At 43.0% G+C, this 16,735-nt stretch overlaps 2 protein-coding genes across 2 annotated transcripts in view; both read left to right on the forward strand.

The window, feature by feature from the left end:
• Positions 1-5,509, forward strand: part of LOC116356390 (uncharacterized) — a 64,827-nt gene extending 59,318 nt beyond the window's left edge. The window contains exon 2 of the mRNA XM_031802181.1: positions 5,487-5,509. Within this exon, the coding sequence (XP_031658041.1) occupies positions 5,487-5,509 (23 nt within the window). The remainder of the gene's footprint in view (positions 1-5,486) is intronic.
• Positions 5,510-5,981: 472 nt separating this feature from the next.
• On the forward strand, positions 5,982-14,678 carry lacc1 (laccase (multicopper oxidoreductase) domain containing 1). Its single transcript, XM_020458680.2, has 5 exons — positions 5,982-6,688; positions 9,143-9,321; positions 10,927-11,095; positions 11,203-11,428; positions 12,992-14,678. The coding sequence occupies exons 1-5, from the start codon at positions 6,160-6,162 to the stop codon at positions 13,197-13,199; spliced, it is 1,311 nt and encodes a 436-aa protein (XP_020314269.1). The 5' UTR covers positions 5,982-6,159; the 3' UTR covers positions 13,200-14,678.
• Positions 14,679-16,735: the final 2,057 nt, after the last annotated feature.

Raw genomic sequence — 16,735 nt, forward strand, 5'->3', positions numbered from 1 at the left:
GGAAAGAGGGGAACCGGCCAGGCAGAGACAGCAAGGGCGGTTCGTTGCTCCAGAGCCTTTCCGTTCACCTTCCCACTCCTGGGCCAGACTACACTCAATCATATGACCCACTGAAGAGATGAGTCTTCAGTAAAGACTTAAAGGTTGAGACCGAGTTTGCGTCTCTGACATGGGTAGGCAGACCGTTCCATAAAAATGGAGCTCTATAGGAGAAAGCCCTGCCTCCAGCTGTTTGCTTAGAAATTCTAGGGACAATTAGGAGGCCTGCGTCTTGTGACCGTAGCGTACGTATAGGTATGTACGGCAGGACCAAATCAGAGAGATAGGTAGGAGCAAGCCCATGTAATGCTTTGTAGGTTAGCAGTAAAACCTTGAAATCAGCCCTTGCTTTGACAGGAAGCCAGTGTAGAGAGGCTAGCACTGGAGTAATATGATCAAATTTTTTGGTTCTAGTCAGGATTCTAGCAGCCGTATTTAGCACTAACTGAAGTTTATTTAGTGCTTTATCCGGGTAGCCGGAAAATAGAGCATTGCAGTAGTCTAACCTAGAAGTGACAAAAGCATGGATTAATTTTTCTGCATCATTTTTGGACAGAAAGTTTCTGATTTTTGCAATGTTACGTAGATGGAAAAAAGCTGTCCTCGAAATGGTCTTGATATGTTCTTCAAAAGAGAGATCAGGGTCCAGAGTAACGCCGAGGTCCTTCACAGTTTTATTTGAGACGACTGTACAACCATTAAGATTAATTGTCAGATTCAACAGAAGATCTCTTTGTTTCTTGGGACCTAGAACAAGCATCTCTGTTTTGTCCGAGTTTAATAGTAGAAAGTTTGCAGCCATCCACTTCCTTATGTCTGAAACACATGCTTCTAGCGAGGGCAATTTTGGGGCTTCACCATGTTTCATTGAAATGTACAGCTGTGTGTCATCCGCATAGCAGTGAAAGTTTACATTATGTTTTCGAATAACATCCCCAAGAGGTAAAATATATAGTGAAAACAATAGTGGTCCTAAAACGGAACCTTGAGGAACACCGAAATTTACAGTTGATTTGTCAGAGGACAAACCATTCACAGAGACAAACTGATATCTTTCCGACAGATAAGATCTAAACCAGGCCAGAACATGTCCGTGTAGACCAATTTGGGTTTCCAATCTCTCCAAAAGAATGTGGTGATCGATGGTATCAAAAGCAGCACTAAGGTCTAGGAGCACGAGGACAGATGCAGAGCCTCGGTCCGATGCCATTAAAATGTCATTTACCACCTTCACAAGTGCCGTCTCAGTGCTATGATGGGGTCTAAAACCAGACTGAAGCATTTCGTATACATTGTTTGTCTTCAGGAAGGCAGTGAGTTGCTGCGCAACAGCCTTCTCTAAAATTTTTGAGAGGAATGGAAGATTCGATATAGGCCGATAGATTTTTATATTTTCTGGGTCAAGGTTTGGCTTTTTCAAGAGAGGCTTTATTACTGCCACTTTTAGTGAGTTTGGTACACATCCAGTGGATAGAGAGCCGTTTATTATGTTCAACATAGGAGGGCCAAGCACAGGAAGCAGCTCTTTCAGTAGTTTAGTTGGAATAGGGTCCAGTATGCAGCTTGAAGGTTTAGAGGCCATGATTATTTTCATCATTGTGTCAAGAGATATAGTACTAAAACACTTGAGCGTCTCTCTTGATCCTAGGTCCTGGCAGAGTTGTGCAGACTCAGGACAACTGAGGTTTGGAGGAATACGCAGGTTTAAAGAGGAGTCCGTAATTTGCTTTCTAATAATCATAATCTTTTCCTCAAAGAAGTTCATGAATTTATCACTGCTAAAGTGAAAGTCATCCTCTCTTGGGGAATGCTGCTTTTTAGTTAGCTTTGCGACAGTATTAAAAAGGAATTTCGGATTGTTCTTATTTTCCTCAATTAAGTTAGAAAAATAGGATGATCGAGCAGCAGTAAGGGCTCTACGGTACTGCACGGTACCGTCCTTCCAAGCTAGTCGGAAGACTTCCAGTTTGGTGTGGCGCCATTTCCGTTCCAATTTTCTGGAAGCTTGCTTCAGAGCTCGGGTATTTTCTGTGTACCAGGGAGCTAGTTTCTTATGAGACATTTTTTTTGTTTTTAGGGGTGCAACTGCATCTAGGGTATTGCGCAAGGTTAGATTGAGATCCTCAGTTAGGTGGTTAACTGATTTTTGTCCTCTGGCGTCCTTGGGTAGGCAGAGGGAGTCTGGAAGGGCATCAAGGAATCTTTGTGTTGTCTGTGAATTTATAGCACGACTTTTGATGTTCCTTGGTTGGGGTCTAAGCAGATTATTTGTTGCAATTGCAAACGTAATAAAATGGTGGTCCGATAGTCCAGGATTATGAGGAAAAACATTAAGATCCACCACATTTATTCCATGGGACAAAACTAGGTCCAGCGTATGACTGTGACAGTGAGTGGGTCCAGAGACATGTTGGACAAAACCCACTGAGACGATGATGGCTCTGAAAGCCTTTTGGAGTGGGTCTGTGGACTTTTCCATGTGAATATTAAAGTCACCAAAGATTAGAATATTATCTGCTATGACTACAAGGTCCGATAGGAATTCAGGGAACTCAGTGAGAAACGCTGTATATGGCCCAGGAGGCCTGTAAACAGTAGCTATAAAAAGTGATTGAGTAGGCTGCATAGATTTCATGACTAGAAGCTCAAAAGACGAAAATGTCATTTTTTTTTGTGTAAATTGAAATTTGCTATCGTAAATGTTAGCAACACCTCCGCCTTTGCGGGATGCACGGGGGATATGGTCACTAGTGTAGCCAGGAGGTGAGGCCTCATTTAAAACAGTAAATTCATCAGGCTTAAGCCATGTTTCAGTCAGGCCAATCACATCAAGATTATGATCAGTGATTAGTTCATTGACTATAATTGCCTTTGAAGTAAGGGATCTAACATTAAGTAGCCCTATTTTGAGATGTGAGGTAATGACAGGAATGGAGGTGGTCTTTATCCTAGTGAGATTGCTAAGGCGAACACCGCCATGTTTAGTTTTGCCCAACCTAGGTCGAGGCACAGACACGGTCTCAATGGTGATAGCTGAGCTGACTACACTGACTGTGCTAATGGCAGACTCCACTATGCTGGCAGGCTGGCTAACAGCCTGCTGCCTGGCCTGCACCCTATTTCATTGTGGAGCTAGAGGAGTTAGAGCCCTGTCTATGTTGGTAGATAAGATGAGAGCACCCCTCCAGCTAGGATGGAGTCCGTCACTCCTCAGCAGGTCAGGCTTGGTCCTGTTTGTGGGTGAGTCCCAGAAAGAGGGCCAATTATCTACAAATTCTAACTTTTGGGAGGGGCAGAAAACAGTTTTCAACCAGCGATTGAGTTGTGAGACTCTGCTGTAGAGCTCATCACTCCCCCTAACTGGGAGGGGGCCAGAGACAATTACTCGATGCCGACACATCTTTCTAGCTGATATGCACGCAGAAGCTATGTTGCGCTTAGTGATTTCTGACTGTTTCATCCTAACATCGTTGGTGCCGACGTGGATAACAATATCTCTATACTCTCTACACTCGCCAGTTTTAGCTTTAGCCAGCACCATCTTCAGATTAGCCTTAACGTCGGTAGCCCTGCCCCCGGGTAAACAGTGTATGATCGCTGGATGATTCGCTTTAAGTCTAATACTGCGGGTAATGGAGTCGCCAATGACTAGAGTTTTCAATTTGTCAGAGCTAATGGTGGGAAGCTTCGGCGTCTCAGACCCCGTAACGGGAGGAGTAGAGACCAGAGAAGAATCGGCCTCTGACTCCGACCCGCTGCTTAATGGGGAAAACCGGTTGAAAGTTTCTGTCGGCTGAATGAGCGACACCGGTTGAGCGTTCCTACAGCATTTCCTTCCAGAAACCGTGAGAAAGTTGTCCGGCTGCGGGGACTGTGCCAGGGGATTTACACTACTATCTGTACTTACTGGTGCCACAGACGCTATTTCATCCTTTCCTACACTGAAATTACCCTTGCCTAACGATTGCGTCTGAAGCTGGGCTTGCAGCACAGCTATCCTCGCCGTAAGCCGAGTACAGCGGCTGCAATTAGAAGTCATCATGTTAATGTTACTACTTAGCTTCGGCTGTTGGAGGTCCTGACGAATCGTGTCCAGATAAAGCGTCCGGAGTGAAAAAGTTGAGGAAAAAATAAATAAATATATGAACGGTAATTAAAAAGTGAAAACCGTAAAGTTGTCAGGTAGCAAAACAGGTTAGCAACAAAACGCACAGCAACTCGAAAACAAGCCTGCAAGTTGTGACCGGAAATGACAATCAAGCACAGGTTCAACTACAAAGACCAGGGAGGTTTTCGATAGCCTCATAAAGAAGGGCAGCGATTGGCAGATGGATAACAATAACCAATCAGACGTTGAATATTATCTTTAAGCATGGTCAAGTTAATAATTAGGTTATGGATGATTGGATGGATTAAACCATCCAGACACATCAAAGATGCCATCTTCCTTCTGCACTGAGCTGCAGGATAAGAAGGAAACTACTTAGGGATGTCACAATGAATTCATTTTAAAACAGCTAGTTCAATGGCTGTGATGGTAGAAATCTGAGGATGGATCAACAACATTGTAGTGGCTCCACAATAATGGCCTAAATGAAAGAATGAAAAGAAGAATAGAAATATACAGGATAACATGCAGGTACTAAAGGTACTAAAGTAATTCAAAAAAGAAACACTAAACACATCACTGAGTAACTGCCTCATTATTTTTAAGCACGGTAGTGGCTGCATCATGGTATGGGTATGCTTGACATCGGCAAAGGCTGGGTAGTTATTCAGGATGAAAAGAAAGAGGATAGACGTAAGCACAGGCAAAATCAGACACTGGGAGAGGAATTCATCTTCTAGCATCTTTTTAACCTACAACACAAAGACAAATCTACACAGTGAATGTTCCTACGTTCCTACGTAGTCAAGTTACAGTTTTTACTTAAATCTGCTTGAAAATCTATTGCAAGACTTTAAAATTGCTGTCTAGCCATGATCCCCAACACCTTGACAGAGCTGGAAGAATTTTGAAAAGAATAATGGGCAAATATTGCACAATGCAAGTGTGCAAAGCTCTTATGAAACTTACCCAAGAAGACTCACAGCTGTAATGACAGCCAAAGGTGTTTTTAACATGTATTGATTCAGGGGGGTGGATACTTACCTAATCAAGGTATATTAGTGTTGAATTTTTCATTAATACCATTTTTTTAAATTATTTCTCTTCCACTTTGCGTATTTTGTGTAGATTGTTGGAAAAGAACAAAAAAATCAATCCCACTTTGTAACACAATAAAATGTGAAGAAATTCTAGGGGGTGTAGACTTACCTTTCGATTAAATTTGACATCCTGCAATTGAGACCTGGGGAAGATAGATGAGCTGAGTCATAATCACCTGACACAGCACACCCTTGAGCACACCTTCTGTACTTGTCTATTGTCTTGTTTGTATTTACAGTATTCTACTTCCTCTTCATCTAAACCAGACCAGCACAAACATGGCCAAACATTATTGATACAGTATGAATGATATGATATAGCTATAAGGAAGTTATGCGTCTTCAAAACAATAAAAGGGATTGAAGAGGAACAGTCAGAAAGGTCAAAGACTATATTGGGTTACGGCTGTTTACCGGTGTACAGTCCGTCGCAGAAACCCCGCGCTGGAATTTCCGCGGAGGGCGGACGTCACTAGTTACCACAGCTACAAAGTCATAATTATGGCTAAACCCCCGCCTATTTCTACAATTTATCTTCTTAAAATATGATTTGAAACCTAACCCTAACCACGCTGCTAACATTATGCCTGACCCTGGCCTTAATTTAATTAAGACCAAAAAGCTCATTTTTGTTTTGATGAATTTGTACGATAGAGACCATTTTGACTTTGTGGCGGTGGTAACTAGTGACAACCCCGGAGGGCGGGAACAGTGATATTCAAGGAGGAAGTTCAAACTCCCTGGAGTTTCTGAAAGCGGCGTGTTGACGCATGAAAATGTGTTCCTCTTTGCGTAAAAAGGCACATCGCCTCTTTGAAATACATCATTCATAACACACTTGTAGAGAAGCTTTTATCTATTAGTTAAGTTGTTTCCGTTTATTGGATATCATTATTGCATTTATTTGACAACATGTCAGAAGTCTTCATTATAGATCTAATTCACTGTCGGTGTCCGCAGCACAGCTCGTGCGTGGAGAGGCAAGTAAAAAGCGTCACAGGTAGGAGCGATGTCGGCTTTCAGATATATCTACTATTCGGACCACATGGTCAACGTTGTAATGCAAACGGCGAGAACAAGATGTCTTTGCTGGAAACGTTTTTCAGTCAGAAGACAAACGTCCACGTATTGGACTACACCACTGTTACGGAGTCTTGGTACCGTTTTAAACTAGCCGTGGACCAACTGGACTTACGAACGGTTCGGGTCTTCACCTCAAAAAAAAGGAGACCGATGTTTGAAGCATACATTGAGCAACTTTTCACGAAAGTGTATACATTTGAGTACATCACATCACATGACCTCCCGTGCCCTGGTCATGTGCAATGCGACTCATCTTTAGCTCCACCTGGCAGTGAGGTCAGAGAGGAGGTCAGAAGCTTTCTGCAGCAGTTACCAGCTAAAGGAGACGTCACCATACTGAGGTCCACTTTAATTTCAGGTAGGTGTGTGTAATACAGTATCTATTACTGTAGTGTAATATGCGGAATTATCTGAAGACTATAATTCAGCAACCAGTGAACAGTCCCTCCCTTCTTTCCTCTTCACCCCCTCTCCCCTCCCTCCATGCACCTCTTCTCTCTTAATTCAATGTAAGGGCTTTATTGGCATAGGAAACATGTTAATATTGCCAAAGCAAGTGAACTAGATAATAAACACAAGTGAAATAAACTATCAAAAGTAACAGTAAACATTAACTCACAGGAGTTCCAAAACAATAAAGACATGACAAATGTCATATTATGTGCAAATAGTTAAAGTACAAAAGGGAAAATAAATCAACATAAAAATGGATTGTATTTACAATGGTGTTTGTTCTTCACTGGTTGCCCTTTTCTTGTGGCAACAGGTCACAAATCTTGCTGCTGTGATGGCACACTGTGGTATTTCACCCAATAGATATGGGAGTTAATCAAAATTGGTTTTGTTTTCTAATTCTTTGTGGATCTGTGTAATCTGTGTAATATGTGTCTCTAATATGGTCATACATTTACACGAGGTTAGGAAGTGCAGCTCAGTTTCCACCTCATTTTGTGGGCAGTGTGCACATAGCCCGTCTTCTCTTGAGAGCCAGGTCTGCTTACAGGGGCCTTTCTCAATAGCAAGGCTATGCTCACTGAGTCTGTACGGGCTATGTGCACAAAGCTATCCTTAATTTTGGGTCAGTCACAGTGGTCAGGTATTCTGCCACTGTGTACTCTGTTTAGAGCCAAATAGCATTGTAGTTTGCTCTGTTTTTGTTTGTTAATTATTTCCTATGTGTCAAGTAATTATCTTTTTTGTTTTCTCATGATTTGGTTGGGATTAACATGACCATTTTGTGAATTCTTCTGCACGAAGAGTCTCAATTTGGTGTTTGTCACATTTGGTGAATTCTCGGTTAGTGAGCGAACCCCAGACCTCACAACCATAAAGGGCAATAATATTGATTCAAGTATTTTTAGCCAGATCCTCATTGGTATTTCAAATTGTATGTTCCTTTTGATGGCATAGAAGGCCCTTCTTGCCTTATCTCTAGGCTCGTTCACAGCTTTGTGGAAGTTACCTGTAGCGCTGATGTTTAGGCCGAGGTATGTGTCATTTTTTTGTGTGCTCTAGGGCAACGGTGTCTAGATGGAATTTGTATTTGTGGTCCTGGTGACTGGACCCTTTTTGGAACACTATTATTTTTGTTTTTCTGAGATTGACTTTCAGGGCCCAAGTCTGACAGAATCTGTGCAGAAGATCTAGGTGCTGCTGTAGGCCCTCCTTGGTTGGGGACAGAAGCACCAGATCATCAGCAAACAGTGACATTTGACTTCAGATTCTAGTAGGGTGAGGCCGGGTGCTGGAGACTGTTCTAGTGCCCTTGCCAATTATTATATATATATATATATAATTAACATATATATATATGTTGAAGAGGGTGGGGCTTAAGCTGCATCCCTGTCTCACCCCACGGCCCTGTGGAAAGAAATGTGTGTGTTGTTTGCCAATTTTGTTTGTGTACATGGATTTCATAATGTCATATGTCCCCCCCCCCCCCCCCCCCCCAACATCACTTTCCATCAATTTGTATAGCAGACCCTCATGCCAAATTGAGTCAAAAGCTTTTTTGAAATCAACAAAGCATGAGAAGACTTTGCCTCTGTTTTGGTTTTGTTTGTTTATCAATTAGGGTGTGCAGGGTGAATACGTGGTCTGTCGTATGGTAATTTGGTAAGAATCCAATTTGACATTTGCTTAGTACATTGCTTTCACTGAGGAAATGCACTAGTCTGCTGTTAATGATAATGCAGAGGATTTTCCCAAGGATGCTCCCACGGTAGTTATTGAGGTCAAATTTGTCTCAACTTTTGTGGATTGGGGTGATTAGTCCTTGGTTCTAAATATTGGGGAAGATGCCAGAGCCAAGGATGATGTTAAAGAGTTTAAGTATAGCCATTTGGAATTTGTGGTCTGTATATTTTATCACTTCATTGAGGATACCATCAACACCACAGGTCTTTTTAGGTTGGAGGGTTTGTAATTTGACATGTAGTTCATTCAATGTAATTGGAGAATCCAGTGGGTTCTGGAAGACTTTAATAGTTGATTCTATGGTTTGTATTTGATCATGTATATGTTTTGCTGTTTGTTATAGAGACAAAAAGATTGGAGAAGAGGTTTATCCATACATCTCTGTTTTTAATAGATAATTCTGTGTTGTTTGTTTAGAGTTTTCCAATTTTCCCAGAAGTGGTTAGATTGTTTGGATTCTTCAATTACATTGAGCTGATTTAGGTGGACCTGGTCAAACCAGGCTGTTCAATTTCAAGGTGGAGTGGTGGTTTTGAGGCACAGTCACAGGAAATACTTGCGTTCTCTCTTTCTTGCTCTCTCCCCACTTTTTCTCTCTCTGTGTGTGTGTGTGTAGACTGTTTCTCCCATGGATTCACCACACGTACAGGAGGTATTTCCTCCATCTCCACCCTCTCCTCTCTCAACCTGTTCAGTAGCTCCAGACGCAGAGACCCCATGACCCTTGTAGCCGAGAACATCCGCCGACTAGCCCAAAAGGCTGGGTTCTACCCCCGACGCCTGCACCTGGTCAAGGTATCACAGCACAGCAAATAACATTAATGTAGCCTCCCTGGATTTAAGTGTAACATGGCCTTAAGAGGTCAACCAGAAGTAGACTGGCTACAGAATGTGAATTATAATGTGACATTCGAAGGGTCTCTTATTTTTTTCACGGGACTTCATGTGTGTGCACACGCTTAACTTTATCTCCAGAGTTAGAAACCCTTTTGGTCAAGTTCCCCCCACACAGCGGTGCAGGCGGAGTGTGTCTCTATAGTAAACGTCTCGAGTTGCACAAAAGGGAATGTAACGTTGTGGATAAAGTTCAGAATGGCACAATTTAATGTGTACAACATCTAAAGACCTGCATCACTATACTGAGAGTGTGTCCGTTTCTAAAAATACATATTTGGGTATTTTTGAGTGCTCTGATACTGCACAACAAGCAATGAGGAAGCAATGAGGAAGTGAATCGCGGCTGGGGTAAGTTTCTCTTAAACAACATAGGATGCATTTTCTACATAGTTTTTGATGGTATGGTAGGCCACTCTGGTAGGCCTTCATTATGATGAAATAGCCACAGTAGCCTACTTGACCACTGTTAGTTTTAACTTAAAGCGGGTACAGCCTGTGTTCACGGTAAACACGCACCGGAAGTTGCACAGAATTTTCACAACGTTCAAGTTTGCACTCAGCAGACCTGAAATTAACTGACAATGAACAAAAATGAGAGGAAACATTGGTCTGGACCCTTCTATAACAGGCCATTTACATAAAACATTTAGATTTACTTCAGACATAGAAAAATGATCCTTTAATATTTACCGCTGTAGAAGAAAAAAATGCATTTTAAATAAATAGGAGAATGGTTCAATTAGAATGAATTATAGACCAAAGTTGACTTTGTTGCATTTAGGGGCATTCATGTCTCATTCAGGGCCCCCCATAATTTGCACTCTGACAGGCCACGCCTCTTAAACTGGTTCCTCTAGGTTTTTTCCTAGGTTCCTGCCTTTTAGGGAGTGTTTCTGTGCTTCTGCCTCTGCATTGCGTGCTCTTTGGGGTTTTAAGCTGGGTATCTGTAAAGCTCTTTGGGGTTTTAAGCTGGGTATCTGTAAAGCACTTTGGGGTTTTAAGCTGGGTATCTGTAAAGCTCTTTGGGGTTTTAAGCTGGGTATCTGTAAAGCTCTTTGGGGTTTTAAGCTGGGTATCTGTAAAGCTCTTTGGGGTTTTAGGCTGGGTATCTGTAAAGCTCTTTGGGGTTTTAGGCTGGGTATCTGTAAAGCTCTTTGGGGTTTTAGGCTGGGTATCTGTAAAGCTCTATGGGGTTTTAGGCTGGGTATCTGTAAAGCTCTTTGGGGTTTTAGGCTGGGTATCTGTAAAGCTCTATGGGGTTTTAAGCTGGGTATCTGTAAAGCTCTATGGGCTTTTAAGATGGGTATCTGTAAAGCTCTTTGTGACAACTGCAGATGTAAAAAGGGCTTTATTAAATACATTTGATTGATTGAGGTCTAGACCGTTATGGCACAGTGAGGTAGTGCACATGTCCTGTACATCGTGTAACACTCACTCCAGTGGGTTGTAGAAAACATCACTGACATCATTAAGTGGTTAATGCTGAATAGCTGTTTCTGCCAGGTGAACCACAGCAGTGACGTATGGGTGATGGGAAAGGAAGACGAGCCACATGACTATGATGGCATCGTAACCAATCAGAGAGGTGTTGTCATAGCTGCACCAGGAGCTGATTGCATGCCCCTCCTCTTCACTGACCCCATGGCCAGGGTCATCGGAGTAGCTCACGCTGGTGAGAAACACACATACACTTTAAGTACAAGACACTATTAATATTCCGTAGAAAGATGTCTGATGGTGCGTCATTATAAAGTGTTCCTTTGTGTTTCCCTCTGTCAGGATGGAAAGGAACCCTGATGGGTGTTGCCATGGCTACAGTCAACGCCATGGTGATGGGATTCGGCAGCAGGGCGTGTGACGTCACCGTGGTGATCGGGCCGTCGGTGGGGGTCTGTTGCTTTACACTGGAGAGAGAGCAGGCTGCAGACTTCTACTCTATCCACCCTGACTGTGTTCCTGACATGGCTGAGACCAGGCCTCATGTCAACATACGACTAGCCACCAGGTTAGTTTGGCCAACTATACAACACATAGACAAATAGCGCGTTCAAGCGCGTCCCTTTTCTCAAACATCGTTGGTCACTGCCTTTCAAAGTGTTGCATTATGGGGATAAAAATGGTCAGACTTGTGCCTGTTTATATGTCGACTGCATGAACTTTACAAACATCTTGTGAGCAAGTTTCTGCAGCTGCTCTACACCAGCTCCCTCCTGCAGCCATCGCCTGCATTGTGGGAGGCTCTATTGTCAACCAATCATTAGTCTTTTACCCACGCAAACGTGATCAAAGACATGACTGAAACAGGAACCATCTTTGTCGCGATTTGTGTATACACTGGATATATACAAATGAATGTGATATTTGAGTCTCTCTGTCACTTATTGATTGTACATTGTACACATATAGTATGCCAGTTTGTGAGTTCGATATGGGGGTTAGAAAGAGACATAGAAAGAAAACCTTTCTAAACATTGGCAACACTGCCATGTTGATCTGAGCCTTGCTGTTGGAAAACCAACCTTCCGGGCCTCCCGAGGGGCGCAGCGGTCTAAGGCACTGCATATCCGGGTTCGATCCCGGGCTGTGTCACAGCCGGCCACGACCGGGAGACCCATAAGGCAACACACAATTGGCCCAGCATCGTCCGGGTTAGGGGAGGGTTTGGCCAGCCAGGATGTCCTTGTCCCATCGCTCTCTAGCGACTACTGTGGCGGACCGGTGCATGCACGCTGACACGGTCGCCAGTTGTACGGTGTTTCCTCCGACACATTGGTGCAGCTGGCTTCCGGGTTAAGCGAGCAGTGTGTCAAGAAGCAGTTTGGCTTGGCAGGGTCGTGTTTCGGGGGATGCATGGCTCTCAACCTCCCGTATGGGAGTTGCAGCTATGGGACAAGACTGTAACTACCAATTGGATATCACAAAATTGGAGAGAAAAAGTGGTAATAAAAATCATTTACAAAAATCTATAAATATCAGACTTCCGGCTGTCACAGTTGTACTTCACCCGACTTCGCTCTTCGACTTTCGTCTACATTCAGTTGCTTGAGCCTTACCACTCTTTCTCTGACGTAATGTCCTTAAATCACTGATAATAAAAAAAGCTTTGACTCCCAGTTGAAATAATTCCACAGGGTCAATAATGAGGTCAAACTATGATGTGTTTTTTATGATAGGTGCTGCTAGGCTGGAGAGTTGCCTGATTGATTTCCTATAGGGTGTTACCAGGTTACCACTCTCCCTGATCTACTACCATAGAGTCAGTTCCCCTCAGCCACTCATCTGATTGCAAAGACAAAGGTCATGCCCTGGGAGTGATCTCTGTGAGTGGATACTGGTTGTGTAGGGTGATACTATTGAAATGATCATTAGTCCCATCAGGTTATTGGATTACCAATCTAACCAGCAGAAGGATGGAGAGTCCAACTAAAGGGGCAGTATTTCTTCTGAACACATATTTCACCCTAGGGGCATGCTGACCATGGAATAATTCAAGTAGAATCATCTACATTGTTTAGATCAGGGTCTCTTCTTTTCCTGTGTTTTTAAACTTCCACGTTCTCCATTCCAGAATACTTCTCCAGAGGGAAGGGGTCCTACCTGAGCGTATCCATGACGACACGGTGACTGACAGGCCGAGCGTGACCCTGTGCACATCCTGTCACCCTGAGGCCTTCTTCTCCCACGTCAGGGACGGGCTTAACTTCGGAACACAGATCGGCTTCCTGTGGATGGATGAAACAGGAACTACTGACTGTTTCAGTAGTTCAGAACACTGAAATAATTGATGTACATTACCAGTCAAAAGGTTTAGAACACCTACTCATTCCAGGATTTTCTTTATTTGTACTATTTTCTACATTGTAGAATAATAGTGAAGACATCAAAACTATGAAATCACACATATGGAATCATGTAGTAATCAAAAAAGTGTTTAATATATTTTATATTTGAGATTCTTCAATGTAGTGACCCTTTGGCTTGATGACAGCTTTACACACTCTTGGCATTCTGTCAACCAGCTTCATGAGGAATGATAATCCCACTAAGTGCAAACCAGATGGGATGGCGTATCTCTGCACCACTCGAATGCTGTGGTAGCCATGCTGGTTAAGTGTGCCTTAAATTCTAAATAAATCACTGACAGTGTCACGATCAAAGCACCCCACACCATCCCACATCCTCGTCCATACTTCACGGTGGGAAACACACATGCAGAGATCATCCGTTCACCTACTCTGCGTCTCACAAAGACACGATGGTTTAACTTTAAAAGTTCTTGAAATTTTCCACATTTACTGACTTTGATGTCTTAAAATCATTATGGATTTTCTCTTTGCTTTTCTCTTTGCTTATTTGAGCTGTTCTTCTTGCCATAATATGGACTTGGTCTTTTACCAAATAGGACTGTCTTCTGTATACCACCCCTACCTTGTTATAACACAACTGATTGGCTCAAACGCATTAAGAAGGAAAGAAATACCACAAATGAACAGGTACACCTGTTAATTGAAATGCATTCCAACCTCATGAAGCCGGTTGAGAGAATGCCAAGCGTGATTAAAGCTGTCGTCAAGGCAAAGGGTGGCTACTGTGAAGAATCTTACATATAACATATTTTGATTTGTTTAATACTTTTATGGTTACTACATGATTCCATATGTGTTATTTCATAGTGTTGATGTCTTCACTATTATTCTACAATGTAGAAAATAGTCCAAATAAAGACAAACCCTTGAATGAGTAGGTGTCCAAACCTTTGACTGGTTCTGTATATTAAATGCACATGTAGCCATATCTGTCTGTGGTACAGTTGCATGCAACATAAAAGCGGTACACTACAGATATGATGAATCTTTCTATGAATATTCACTTCATATGCAAGCACTTATTCATACACAATGCATTATTGTGTTTGTGTGAGGATACAGAATTATTTTGGTTCCACAGAAATACAGTAGCAGGAAATCTGATATATCAAAAGGTGGCGATAGCACCACCAAAATAATACTGTATCCTCACACAAATACAATAATGCATTGTTTGTTTATCTTTGTCTCAATCTCTTTATTTGAAAGATCTCAGGAATCACGTCTGTATGAATAGGCCATGTGGGGTGCACATAAATGAAAACCCAATATAGAAAGTTTGATTAAAAGAACCTCCATAGCGAGGCATATAAAGTCTCTCTATCTTGTATGATCTTGTATTTTAGTGTTTTATGAGGCCATGGTCTATTAAAGCTACCGTTAAACACATCTTCACTGCATTGTATAAGTTCCACACCAGCTACTTTAATTCAACTTGACTAATTAAGACCAACAGCTGTGCTTAATCTGTCCTAATATAATAACCTAGCCACATAGAGAGGGGAGAGACAGGCAGAGAGGGGGGAGACAGACACAGAGAGGGGGAGAGAGAGGGGGGGAGACAGACACAGAGAGGGAAGAGAGTGGGGAGACAGACAGAGAGAGCGAGGAGACAGACAGAGAGGGGGAGAGAGGGGGGGAGACAAACAGAGAGAGCGGGGAGACAGACACAGAGAGGGGGAGAGAGGGGGGGGAGACAGACACAGAGTGGGGAGACAGACAGAGAGAGCGGGGAGAGAGGGGGGGAGACAGACACAGAGAGGGAAGAGAATGGGGAGACAGAGAGAGCGGGGAGACAGACACAGAGGGGGGAGAGAGAGCGGGGGGAGACAGAGAGTGGACGGAATGCATTATAGATATTATAGGTAGTGTTGTTGCAGACAATGGGTGCTAGGGGGCAGTATTAGCTTTGTTATAAGCAGGTATGCTTGGCTGGGAGAATGAGTCAAGACACTGGGGGATACAGGCCTCTAAACACAGTAGTGTCCTCACAATACTAGCAACCCTATGAACACGTTCAGAACTCTGGTCTTAGTGGCTTAGGTGTTGGACTGATCTATGTAAGGTTGAGAGTTTTAGTGCGAGCGGCCAGGTGGAGCGTTTAGCCAGGACAACATCCAGGGTTAGCACTGTGTGGTAAGTGCCAAGGGATCTCTTAACAGTCTCTGAAAGTACACATACACACTCACACATAGTGGTGCTGGCAGATCTCAGATGACAGTGTGAGTTTGGGTGTGTGTGTAAATGATATTGGGAGTTTTTCACGCCATCATTCTGCCAGAACAGCACAGAAAGCCACGGCCTGAGAGGGTGAGACATATACACTCTTCCTGGGATCAACTGGTGTGTCTGTGTGACCCGATCAGGTTTTAGCCTCTGTGGTGTAATAGGACCTGTTTTATGTGTGTTGCATGTGTATGTGAATGCATCAGTATCGTAGGAAGGAACACATTACTGCAGTACTTTGCAAACATCGGTGTTGCATGTTTGATTGTTTATGTTCAAATTAATGGAAGCCTCTGTTAGGAGAGACACTGTCAGGATTCCCCTGTCCTTGTGTCCCCAATCTTCTTCCTTCCTTCTGACTGAACTTACCCTCCCAATAGTACGTAGGAAACAAACACTGACCTACAAATGAAACCATTGTTTTTGGGGGGTGGCAGGGTAGGGTAACGATGGGCCAGCAACAGAAAGCTTTCTGGTTCATAATCCCAGAGCCAATTTGGTGACAAATCTGTGTGTTCCTTTGATCGAGGCACTTAACCCTAATTGCTACTGTAAATCGCTCTGGATAAGAGTGTCTGCTAAATTACATACATGTAAATTGTTTTGATACAAAGATTTGGTCCAATTTGATCCATCAACAAAACAACTGTTTTCTCTATTTATTACAGACGTCACATCACATGTGAGAGTGAGGATATACACCTAACCTCTCTACTTTGTCTGTCTGTAGAAAACAGTTCTGAGAAATGAACTAGCTGTAAAAAATGTTCCATCTATGATCTAGGGTGTTTTGGGTCTCTCCCTCTGTCTGCAGATTTCTCTGTCTCTCTGTTCCTCTGGGTCTGCAGATCATCATGAGACTGAGGGAAACTGGCTCTGGTTGTCACACGTGACAAGGAGGGGAGGGGACAGAAAGGAGAGCAGATATAGAGAAGGGGAGGAGGAAATGCCAAAAGGAGGAGAGGGGTGAAGAGGAGAGGAGAGAAGGGGACTAGGAACTGTATAAATATCACTTCTAACCACTTTTGATTTGATTGATAAGCTAACACAGTCAGTCTGAATGATCAGTCTCAGTCTAGTCACAGACAGAGAGTTGGGTTGTTGTGTCTGCAAATGGATGGCTCTTTCACCATTCCAGACAGCTCTCTCTCTCTCTCTCTCTCTTTCTCTCTCTGTCTCTCTCTCTGTCTCTCTCTGTCTCTCTCTCTGTCTCTCTTTCT

The sequence above is a fragment of the Oncorhynchus kisutch genome, linkage group LG2 (genome assembly GCF_002021735.2).
Source record: "Oncorhynchus kisutch isolate 150728-3 linkage group LG2, Okis_V2, whole genome shotgun sequence".
NCBI classification, from domain to species: domain Eukaryota; kingdom Metazoa; phylum Chordata; class Actinopteri; order Salmoniformes; family Salmonidae; genus Oncorhynchus; species Oncorhynchus kisutch.